This window comes from Malaclemys terrapin, chromosome 11 (genome assembly GCF_027887155.1).
Source record: "Malaclemys terrapin pileata isolate rMalTer1 chromosome 11, rMalTer1.hap1, whole genome shotgun sequence".
Classification (NCBI taxonomy): Eukaryota; Metazoa; Chordata; order Testudines; family Emydidae; genus Malaclemys; species Malaclemys terrapin.
In genome coordinates this window covers 61,891,604-61,904,148 of record NC_071515.1, presented here as the reverse complement: position 1 = coordinate 61,904,148, position 12,545 = coordinate 61,891,604, and the positions used below count along the sequence as shown (strand labels likewise).

Below are 12,545 nucleotides of genomic sequence, written 5' to 3'. Positions count from 1 at the left end.
GATTCTCTGTAATTTAGACTTAAAATCAAGATTTGAGGTCTTCAGTAACTCGTCAGAGGATATGGATCCATTACAGCAGTGAGTGAGTGAGGTTTGGTGGCTTGTAGGAGGTGAGACTAGATCATGGTGGTCCCTTTTGGCCTTAAAGTCTGAGTCTATTACTCTTTTTAGTTTTTATAAATGCTTGTTCTTCCAAAACATAAATTTGGGATTAAGTCTGGCCTGACATCCCTATGAGAAGGTTCTATTAGATGTCTTAACAAAACTGTATAACCTTTTCATATGTACATCTCTGTGTAAAACATGTTATAGATGTAATGTAATTGTTTTCAAAACAAGATTTAAATATTTGTGTAACTACAGGCTACCAAGTTATGCCTAACCAGCAGCAAGCCTACCAGGGGTTGGTTGGAGTTCAGCAGTCTCAGAATCAAAATCTAGTCAGTAGCCAACACAACAACATTGGAAATCAGATACAGGGTGTGATTGTTCCTTATACTTCAGTGCCATCTTATCAGGTAAGTTATCTTTTCAGAACTTCTTTGTCATTTGTTTGAATATTTAAAGCAATTTTAAAAAATCTGAACTTTGTAGGCTGAAAAAAGCTCCAGTCGGAGCTTGAGTATCTTAAAAAGGTAATGTGACATGTCTGAAGCAGGAGCATTACAAATACACAACTTTCCATTAAATACTTGCATGGAGGGCTTGGGTGTTACAGTCAGAGCATAGCATTAAATACGGTGCAGAGTACATGAAACCAGAGCTGTTAAGACTTCTGCATTTTGTTGTTGTTTTTTTTCTTCTGTTATAGAAAAATCTCTTGATTAATTCTTAAAATTCCTAGGACTCAAACTTTGAAATCCTTATGAACCAAGTGTGACACAGTAGGGAGCGGGGCGGATAGACCTGGGAATGTTGTTTAGTTTTACTGGTACTGTCTGCATGCTGGATGGGAGAGCAGGGGATGACTTTAGGTGAGGGACGGTACCTGAGCCAGGATGGGGGTGGAGTGAGTCAACACCTTTGCCCGGGAAACTGGACAAAGGGAGAGGAGGAGAGAAGGAGGGGGAGAGAGCTTGCTAGAGGGGTTTTTGGTTTCAGTTTTGGGCTGGCTGGGAAGAGGCAGGGAACCCCAAGTCTGGGGTCTAAGATCCTTGCCCTCCAGAGGGACCTGGCTGAGGGGTCCTGGTTGTACCTACAAGCCCTGCTTGGAACTGTGTTCCTGTCGTCTAATAAACCTTCTGTTTTGCTGGCTGGCTGAGAATCATGGTGAATCGCAGGAATTGGGGGTGCAGGGCCCTGACACCAAGCTTTTGCATTGTTTTTTTTGGGGGGGGGGAAGAGAACGTTTTGACATTATTTGGCACTATTGCAGCTATAGTCATCGCTAGTCTTCCTTGCTATTATGTAGAACTCAAGAATTTAGGCCATTTTCTGTCCTATCAAGTCAGTTAATCGTGGAGGTTATCACTTAGTTTCTATAGCAGAGCTACTTCCCTTGGTGGAATAATTGATATATGGTAAATGGGGAGCAGAGACTTTTCTAAGTAGAATAATTATATGATATGCCTCGTATAAATTTTTTCAGTTGCCACCCCTCTATTTTGCCCACTCACGTTATTGCCATTCTCTGATCCTCCTAAGTTTCATCTTAAATACTTGTTTCACTTGAAAAAGCACTGGTATAACCCTTATGTTAAGGTAACATTCTGGAATGAAGCAGAGGCACAAACATTTAATATTCAAATGTGTAACTTTTCACTTCTAAAGCTCTTTTGATGCAAAGATCTTTTAACACTTTACAAAGTGTCACTAAGTATCATTTCTGTTATACTGAAGGAGAAATTCAGGTTACTTGCCTGAGTTCACGCAACATGACACTGGTAGAGCTGGGAATAGAGCAAAGGCCCTTCCAACTCCCAGTATGTTGTATTTTAAAAAAGCCTATTTCACTAAAGCCTTTTTTCAACAGTTGCCCTGAGTAGTTGGGTTGGATCTGTTTAAAAAAACAAAAATAAAAAAACCCTCATACTTCAATTCCTCAAAACGTTTTAGGGTAGAGCTTCCAGCATCCTGTCTTGATAGTTGTAGTCTGCTATTGTTTCAATTAGTTAAATGTATAACTGTTTACTCATCCCCTTTGTTAAATCCTGTACAAATACTCAACGTAGGCTATGTCTTTAAAGTTTCTTGGGATTTGGATCTTAATCAGCTTTTCCGTAAAGATGGCATACATTGAGCATTCTTCAAGTGATCGTCCTCATGCATTCCACTCATGGTACACATGCACCTCAGGCATGCAACATAAGATTCTTTTGGCCAGCAGTGTCCATTGGGCCCCTCCACCTCCACACCCACCCAAGGCCATAAAGGGCAACCATCGCTCAGTTGTTGCTTACCACATGTGGCAGTGAGACAGAACCCCTACAATGTCCACCTGCTTCTCTGTGGATTGTGCTAGTTTAGTGTTAGCGTTAGTTAGACTTGTTGCCTTTTGGTAGCACATGCAAAAATCTTATAAGGCTGGAACTCACTCCCTGCCCTCTTCCTTATAGGAGTTCTAGCAAAGTGACAGAAGTGAAACCCCCGGGGCTTGAAACCAGCACTTTTGTGAAGCTTTACTGCCACTTAATGATGGGCATTCGAGGCGCCTGTTTTGTTTAGGGGGGCATGTCCCCCCCCTCCTCTAAGCAGGCTCAAAAAGCTAGAGAAGCCCACTTAAAACTGTTCCTTCTATAGCATTATATGCGAACCTCCTTGGACTTCGAAAGGAAGGATGCAGCTAGATCTCAGTACTCCGGTCTATCTGCTTACATGAGGCACATGACTCATAATTCTGACGTGTCTCAGGCTCAACATTCAAGGAGCAGCCAACAGCTGCCTGAGAAGGATCCCTCTGGTGCCCTGGAACTAACTTTTAGAGCTGGAAGTACCCACTAACCATGCAGACTGCTCCTCTCTCGGTACCAGTTGTTCAGGACCTGGCCCCTCAGGACTCAGCACTTCTCTACGGGCAACCTTGGAACCATGTTCCTCGGTCCTCAGCACATCAGTAGCTAGTGTGTTGGTACCTAAGGCATATACTGTGCCAAGTGATTTATCTGTGAGTCTGGTGCCGGCTCTTTTGGTCTGAGAAATTGAGGATGGTGATAGCTAAGTTATTAGATTTTGAGACGTCGACGTGACCATTAAAGGGGGTATTTCTGGTACCAGCTGCACCCACTACTCAGTTAAGGAGCCAGGGCACTCCTAAGAGGATGCCCTTTCCTTGACAGAGGTGTACATCATCATCATCCCTGTCAGGGAATAGTAGAGACTCTTCACCTGCATACCCTTCTTCCCCTGTTTAGGTAGCACAGTGGGAGAGACTCTGGGGAGCAATCTGTAAGGGGCAGCAGGGCTTATAGAGAACATCCCTCCTGGTGTCCCCTAACTCCCCCACCCATGCTGTATCAGTCTATTGGATGCCCTGCAGGGGTGCATCTATATTCTCTTTAGACTGTATTATTGGCCCCCGCCAGAGTTTGATTATTCTTCCCTGAAGGGACAATATAGACCAAACAGGCCAGCTATTGCAGCCTCAGATTCTGGAAAGGTTGGAGGAGGAGAGTGATTAGTAGTATTTATAAGGGGAAGAACAACTCAAACCCCTTGCGATCTCCTCATCCTCTCACGACAAGGCAGTAAATCACCCAACGTCCTCTCCAGTTGATGACTTCAAGGCATTCCAGGACCTCGTCAGGCACATGGCAGAGACTCTGTGTATACCTGTGGAAGTGGTGCAGGAGAAACCTCTCAAACTCCTGGACATCTTATGTCTTCCCATGCCTGGCAGTTTTGCCATGCCTGTACTGTTGGAACCTGTGTAAGACCTGTGACATGCCAGTATCCATTCCATCCACATCCAAGTGAGCTGACAGGAGGTCCCACCCATTACCAAGGTCACTTGTGGTAGCTGCCATCTAAGGGTACGTCTATACTTTCCTCCGGGTCTGGCAGTAAGCAATCGATCTTCTGGATTCGATTTATCGCGTCTTGTCTAGACGCGATAAATCGATCCCAGATTGATCCTGGAAGTGCTCGCCGTACACACCAGTACTCCTGCTCCATGAGATGAGTACGCGGAGTCAACGGGGGAGCCTGCGTGCCGCGTCTGGACCCGTGGTAAGTTCGAATTAAGGTACTTCGACTTCAGCTATGTTATTCACGTAGCTGAAGTTGCGTATCTTAGTTTGAAGTGGGGGGGTAGTGTGGACCAGGCCTAAGAGAGGCCGAAGCAGCAGGGGCCTCCCAAACCCTAAACCTAGGGAAAAAGACCCTAGTAGTCTGGATCTGTTCAGATACACACTCTGTCTGCCAGCTGGCAGACATACATAACTAAGTCCCAAGTGCTTCTGTCCAATTATAATTATTTGAATTAGGACAAGTGTCTGAATTTGTGGGCAAGCTATCTCAAGAACACCAAGAGGAACTAAAGACGATCATGCCCAAAGGACAGCTGATATTTTACACTTCCTTGCAGGCTGCACTGGGTGCATCTGACATAGCGGTGTGTACTGTGGACCTTCCTGGAAATCTATGAAGATTGGAGCCCAGGAGATCTTATGAGACACCTCTGTAGCCAAACAATTGAGGACCTCCCTTTGAAGGCAACAAACTTTTAAATTTAAAGACGGACGAGGTTTTCCATTCCTTAAATGATCTAGGGTGCCTCTGCTCCCTGAGCGGTTATGTTCCAGATGGAAGCAAGTATTACCAGATATTTTCTTCAAGCAGCATTCCTCTGCCAGCTCAAAGGATCTCAACTGCCAAGAAAGAAGCAGACGTTTCAGCAACAACTGCTCTGCCTTTTCCTCTACTGTTGCCTGTTTGAAGAATGTTCCTGTTTTTGAACTCTGCAGGACAGCTACATGGACTTCAGTCCACACATACACAAGACACTAATCTTTTGTAAAGGTTTCCACATTGGATGCCTACTTTGATATGGCTATCCTGCGGTCATTGTTTAAGTAAAACTTCTACTATCCATCTCCAAGCAAACAGACAACTGCTTGTTAATCACCAACAGTGAAATCCACATGAACAATTGCTCAAAGAAGAAACAGTTATTTACCTTTACAGTAACTGTGGTTCTTTGAGATGTGTTGTCCAAATGGATTCCACATTCTGTCTTCCTTCCTTGCTGTTACAGTATCTTAGCCCTGTGGGACTCTGTATGGGCGAAGGCACGAAGGGACAGTCGGGCCCATGCTGCTCTATGTGCCCTTATGTGGCACGGTACATCTAGGATGACAGGTATGGCCACAATGGACACTGCTGGCCAAAAGAATCCAATCTCTCATGCATGTGGACAGTATGTCTCCAATAACTACCATTACAATAAGGTAAGTAACTGTTCTTTCACTGCACCAGGGATTCACCAACACATGGGTCTTTTTCATCCTGACATTTTTGAGGAGTTTGGCCCATCTCTCCATGAGGATTGTGCATCTCCTAGAATTTTTTCATTTGTTTTCGTATCTGTATCTTACACTCACGCATTCACCTGCACCTTTACCACTGCAACTCTGCAGTACACGCTCTTAAGGCTACCAGTTTATTTTCTGTCAAATAACAGTCTTGGGCTTTCTGCCTTACCCTCCAGGCAAAATGGCATCATGTTTGCCTCTTACGTCTGATGGGCACATTGATGAGTGGAGTTGGATTTCTCCCCTTGTCTTGGTCCAGCTTCAGAGTCCTCCCCATTTAATAAAAAAAAAAAAAAAAAAAAAAAGTAATACACCAGCTCACAACAAAAAATGAAATTGGAGTATAGGAAACAACAAAAACCAGTCTGCCTGATAACTTGCTTGAGTCACTGCTACTCACAAGCATGTGACACTGCCTTCCTTCACATAAATAAGGTGATATTTTAACTAGGGCTGTCAAGCAATTAAAAAAATTATTTGCAATTAATTGCACTGTTAATAATATACCATTTATTTAAATATTTTGGATGTTTTCTACATTTTCAAATATATTGATTTCAATTACAACACAGAATACAAAGTGTACAGTGCTCCTTTTATTTATTACAAATATTTGCACTGTAAACAAACAAAAGAAATAGTATTTTTCAATTCACCTAATGCAAGTACTGTAGTGCAATCTCTTTATCATGAAAATTGAACTTCCAGATGTAGAATTATGTACAAAAAAACTGCATTCAAAAACAAAACAATGTAAAACTTCAGAGCCTACAAGTCCACTCAGTCCTATTTCTTGTTCAGCCAATCACTCAGACAAACAAGTTTGTTTATATTTTCAGGAGATAATGCTTCCTGCTTCTTGTTTACAATGTCACCTGAAAGTGAGAGCAGGAATTTTCATGGCACTGTTGTAGTTGGCATTGCAAGATATTTACATGCCAGATGTGCTAAAGATTCGTATGTCCCTTTATGCTTCAACCACCATTCCAGGGGACATGTGTCCATGCTGATGATGGGTTCTGCTCCATAACAATCTAGAGCAGCGCAGACCGACACATGTTCATTTTCATTATCTGAGTCAGATGCCACCAGCAGATAATTGATTTTCTTTTTTGGTGGTTCGAGTTCTGTAGTTTCCGCATCAGAGTGTTGGGTCTTTTAAGACTCCTGCCACACCTCATCCTTTTCAGATTTTGAAAGGCACTTCAGATTCTTAAACCTTGGGTCGAGTGCTGTAGCTATCTTTAGAAATCTCACATTGGTACCTTCTTTGCATTTTGTGAAATCTGTAGTGAAAGTGTTCTTAAAATGAACAATATGAGCAGTCTCGGATGATGATCCAGCAATAACATGAAATATATGTCAGAATGCAGGTAAAACAGAGCAGGAGACACATAATTCTTCTCCAAGGAGTTCAGTCACAAATTTAATTAACGCATTATTTTTTTAACAAATGTCATCAGCATGGAAACATGTCCTCTGGAATGGTGGCCAAAACATGAAGGGCATATGAATACTTAGCATATGTGACATGTGAATACCTTTCAATGCCAGCTACAAAAGTGCCATGCAAATGCTTGTACTCACTTTCTGGTGACATTGTAAATAAGAAGAGGGCAGAATGATCTCCTGTAAATGTAAACAAACTTGTTTGTCTTAGCAACGGGCTGAACAAGAAGTAAGACTGAGTGGACTTGTAGGCTGTGAAGTTTTACATTGTTTTGTTTTTGAGTGCAGTTATGAAACAAAAAAAAATCTACATTTGTAAGGTGCACTTCAATAACAGAGATTGCACAACAGTACTTGTATGAGGTGAATTGAGATACAATTTCTTTTATCATTTTTATAGTGCAAATATTTGTATTAAAAAATAATATACTCTTTGATTTCAATTACAACACAGAATGCAATATATGTAAAAAAATGTAGAAAAACGTTCAAAATATTTAATAAATTTCATTGGTATTCTATTGTTTAATGCTGCGATTAATCACGATTAAATTTTTGAGTTAATCGCGAGAGTTAATGGCGATTGACAGCCCTAATTTTAACTGCTTTATACTATAAATGTAGCTTGATAACTTTACATATTCAATTAGTTGCATATTATTTGACTTGGATATTTGTCTCATAAATATTAAATCTGATACAATTCTGATTTAAATACATCAGACTCCACAGGTTCATCAAAAATTGAATTGTTAGAATATGTAGTTAGATAATCAGGTGGGGAATTTTCTAGGATGGGTAATATCTCTGATAGGGTAATTATGGAATTAACGTGTGTTTTAGTGTTTAACATTAGCTGTATTTTTAACAAACTCTTCTGTCATGTGAGTGGTCTGGAGGCAGAGAAGGAACTTTTTTGCAGAAAATAAGTCTTCATATGTTCTCAATCTTTAGGTTTCAGTGCCTCAAGGTTCCCAAGGAATGCCCCAGCAGACATATCAGCAGCCTGTTATAATTCCCAGTCAGTCAAATCAAGGACTGCCCACAACAGGAATACCCGTTTATTACAGTGTCATTCCATCAGGTCAACAGAATAATTTAAGGTGAGTAATTCAGTAAATTGATCTTCAATAACCTGCTTATTACTTTCCAGTCCCCTAACAGAGTTTGCTTTAGGATCTTAGTATTTTCAATATTAGTTCTTAGTGTGGCTTTGTGGCCACTTCTTACAGGTAGGTAACAAAATTATATATTTTTATGTCACCTTTATTTCCTATTATTCATGGAAGGTAGATATAACACTGTTATCTTCAGTAATTGGGACCCACTTACTTGTGATTGAAAAATCAAAACAAAAAGATTCTCAGGCTACTTCTTGAAGTAACTTATTGTAACAGAATTTCTAGTTTGAGTATTTGCTGAATCATTCAGGGTAGTGGTTTTCAATCATGGGTATGCATACCGCTGGGAGTATGCAGAGGTCTTCCATGGGGTACATCAACTCAACTAGATATTTGCCTTGTTTTACAATAGGCTACATAAAAAGCTCAAGTGAAGTCAGTATAAACTAAAATGTCATACAGACAATTACTTGTTTATACTGCTCTATATACTATACGCTGAAATGTAAGTATAATATTTATATTCCAATTAATTTATTTTATAATTATATGGTAAAAATGAGAAAGTAAACAAATTTTTCAGTAATAGTGTACTGTGACACTTCCATATTTTTATGTCTGACTTTGTAAGCAAGTAGATTTTAAGTGAGGTGAAAGTTGGGGGTACACAAGACAAATCAGACTGCTGAAAAGGGTACTGTAGTTTGGAAAGGTTGAGAGCCACTTGTTCAGGGAACACTGTTTTTACGCCACGCCCCAGGAAATGCATTAATTCCTTTTTGCCATGACATTTAAAACTTTGGAGAGACTTCTTTAGCCTCTAGGTTTGTCACAGAAGTGACTTTGGGAAGGGACGGTAATACAGATTTGAGTCCTCAAAGTCAATGGCCCTCTCATGATTCCTCTGAGTCCTGCTCTCTGGCCCTGAGAAGTCAGTGAGTAAGCTCCTCCGTTGAACTCCTGCCTTCAGCCTGCTCTGCTGTCTGGCTTTGAGCCAGCATGCAACTCCCTGTTCTGCTCCCTGGCCTTCAGCCCAATCTTGCATTCCTTGCACAGCCAATGCTCCTTTTGAATCCAAAATAGAAGCGTGGGTATGCAAGGGATACAAGAAAAGCCTCTTACATTTGTAAGCAACTTTAAGGCTCAATTCTGTGACTCTTTACTCTGTGCTACCAACTCATATAACTTTGTTGCAAGTCTCACAATATTTTTAAAGGGATCTCATAAATTTCTGACTTCAGCCTTCCATCTTTCAAATTTTAGCCCTTCTCTGATTCCCCCATTACTGTCAATGGGACTAAAGCTGCAGTGTACCCTCAGCGAAGATGGTGGCCCTTTTTCACCGTGTGGGGAGGCCTTGACAGGAGAATTTGGGGGTGCCTAGAATCAGACTGTGAGGCAGGGTATTAAACAAAGTGAAAATGAACACAGAGAAAAGAGAGAGATCCACAGTGTCAGTCCTATATGGGCCTCTGTCCATCCATCTTTTACTTTTATACTTTATAATAATAATTCACGCCAAAAGCTATCACCATCTTCATTGTTTCTGCATTCATCAAAGTCAGGAAATTATTTATGGCCAAAATGTTGATGGATTATGTCTTCCTGTCCTCTAAATTTATTCTTGTTTACATTTACTAAAGGACATTATAACCTTTGGACCCAGGAGCCTGAAAGCTTTCCTGGAGGACCTGTTTGTTACACGCAGTTTTGTATTTGAGCTTTCTTGCTTGTAGATAGGTTTTGTGTCACTAACAGTTTCTAAAATTATTCTTATAGATTAGCAATCTCTTTCAGAGCACAGACATGAAAAGATGTAGACTGCCGTCCTATAAGTCCTGGTCTACACACCGTTTTTTACCGCTAAAACTGTTGGGGATATGGTGGGGCAGTGACTGTTTTTACAGAAATAATTCTATAGTATAACCCCTTGTGTAGACACAGTTACACTGGTGTAAAGTTACCTTATCAGTAAAGTTTCTTCCCTTTCCTGGAAGGGAATACCAAAATAAAGCACCTTCATACTAATATCACTTCATCACCACTGGGAGGTTATGCTACTTTAACTATACCAGTATAGTCACTAGAAAGTTGTATCACTTTGTAGACCAGGCCTAAGTCATGAGGTGTGAAGAGTCCTGAAATTTCTTTTTTAGTCTTTTCTATTTAAAAAAAAAAAAAAAGATAATGAATAAAAAAAGAGAAGTATATTTTCTTTGGGGAATTGATATAAAAATTCTATTTACCCGTATGTAGCATGTGTTGTCAACTAGTTCAAAAGCAATGGTTGAAATAATAAATATATATAATCTTTTTAATTCTCATTTATATGTCACCGTTGTATTGTTTACTGCAGTTCATCAGTAGGATATTTGCAGCCTCCAGGATCAGAGCCAATGCAGTTTCCTAGAACATCTTCCCCATGCAACTCACAGCAGCTTCAAGGACAACAGTGTACAGGTATGGGAATATAACTTTGGTGGTTGGTGAAGTAATCAGAACTACGTTTTCTGAATGACTAAGAAAAAGTTCTAGCTATTATTATGCTGTGTATTTTGATAAATGCAGCGGAAAGGGGGCAATTTAGAATTAATCCGTGCATTAGCTTTATAGATATATTTTAAAACCAGCAGTTGATGTCACTGAGGTATACTGGGGATTTAGCCTGATTTCTCACTGTTATTTGCCTCATGTTATGGAAAGCTTATAAATAGTTTTTTTCTAAAATGTAATAACATATTTCAGTATGCCGTGGTTGAGAGTTGAGACAGGAGAAGATTGCAAACACAAACTAAATTATTAATGAAGAGATCATTTTTGAAAGACAAGGGAGTTTACTGAAATATTTCTCCCTTACTATTTATAACTTGCAATACATCATAGTAATTGAACATGTTACAGTTTGGAGCTTTTGTGCAACTTCTGCTCAAATGCACTTTCCTAAATCTTGTTGGTTCCTATGGTTTTATGTAGGCTAGGATTCCACCTATATTTTAAAAAGGAATAAAATTTAAATTATTGGTGGATCCCCTTAGAAGAGTTATTCAGTAGGGATGATTGCTGATCTGTAAGAATGATTGTATTTCCTTCCAGCTGGCCATATAGTCTAGAATTGGGACATCTAAGTTTGAGACTTGATTTTGCACCTGATCCAGCAGAGGCTGGGTACGTCGTGGAAGCAGTGTAGTTAGCTCCTGTGCTCAGGAAACAGATTCTAGTTTTCATCAGTTGAACCAGAAACAACAATGGAGAAGTCATGCTGGGGGAGAGGAGGGAAAATAGTAGGCATTCTTCAAGCTATGGGCAGGGGGACAGTAATTTGTTCAGCTAGAGGTCACAGGAAACTAACTCCTCCAGGATTTGTATATGGTAGGCTTATTCACTGCTTTTACTTTCCTAATTTATAACAACCATTCTGTCCAAAGAAGTATAGTAAGTTATCAGATTGTTGTAATAGTTAGTCAAGTTACCAGCTGTCACTTTAATTGTGTCTGTATGAAGTATACTCACTGTTCCTTTATCCCCCACCGACCTTCTCTCCACTGATATAATTATAAAATTTAAAAAAATGAAACTCCAGACAAAATAATGGCTAATTTCAGTGGCTTTATTTGGGGCATGTTTCTCCAGGTGAGAATGTGATTTGGCAGAATCACCTGGCTAGCTTAAACCACCTTTCAGAATAAAATGGTGTTTTTGTGCATGTACTGAAATAAATAATAAACCTGATAAATAATAATAGTAGTAGTAGTAGCAGGCATATGGAGCTTTTCACATACAAAGTGTTTTACAAACATTAGTTTGCATTGTTGTAGCCATGTTGGTCCCCAGGATATTAGCGAGACAAGGTGGGTGAGGTAATATTTTTTATTAGACCAACTTTTGTTGGTGAAAAAGATGAGCTTTTAATCTTATACAGAGCACTTTTTCAGGTCTGGGAAGGTGTCACAGCTGAATACAAGTTGGAACAGATTGTTTAGCTTAAGTAGTTAGCGCATGTTGTAAGAGGCCATTCAAGGTTAAGTGGCCAGTCATAGGACAAAAAATGGGGGCTACTGGGTTGCAGATTGTTGTAATAAGCCATAAATCCAGTGTCTTTATTAAGTCCATGATTTTTATTTCCTAGTTAGAGGTATGATTTTAAGTTCTTGGCTCATCTTTTGAAGGTGTTGTGCAGATTTCCTTTGAAGATGAGGACTGAGAGGTCATATATGGGAGTGATCGTTTTGAGAAACATGTTCACTCCTGGGTAAGGCCCTACTTAATTTACAATGTTGCAGAAATTGCAGATCCCGCCATATTGTGCTTCCACTGCAATTTTGACAGCAGGAGCCCCTGCTCTTAGCCCCGGGCATCCGACAGCAGAAAATCGCAGAAAAGTAATAATCGATCTTATTACTGCAAATAATAACGTCCATTATTACTTTTCCACAATTTTCCATTGCTTGTCTGCAACTCAGCCACGATTTTTTTATTTTTTATTATTATTATTATTATTTTTTTTTTT

General features: G+C 40.0%; 1 protein-coding gene across 9 annotated transcripts in view; it reads left to right on the top strand.

The window, feature by feature from the left end:
- The window catches only part of R3HDM1 (R3H domain containing 1), a 147,233-nt gene that overhangs the window by 120,842 nt on the left and 13,846 nt on the right, over positions 1–12,545 (top strand). For all 9 annotated transcript variants that reach the window (XM_054043864.1, XM_054043865.1, XM_054043869.1 and 6 more), the window contains 3 exons: positions 364–518; positions 7,872–8,020; positions 10,395–10,498. In XM_054043864.1, coding sequence (XP_053899839.1) covers positions 364–518; positions 7,872–8,020; positions 10,395–10,498 — 408 coding nt within the window. The remainder of the gene's footprint in view (positions 1–363; positions 519–7,871; positions 8,021–10,394; positions 10,499–12,545) is intronic.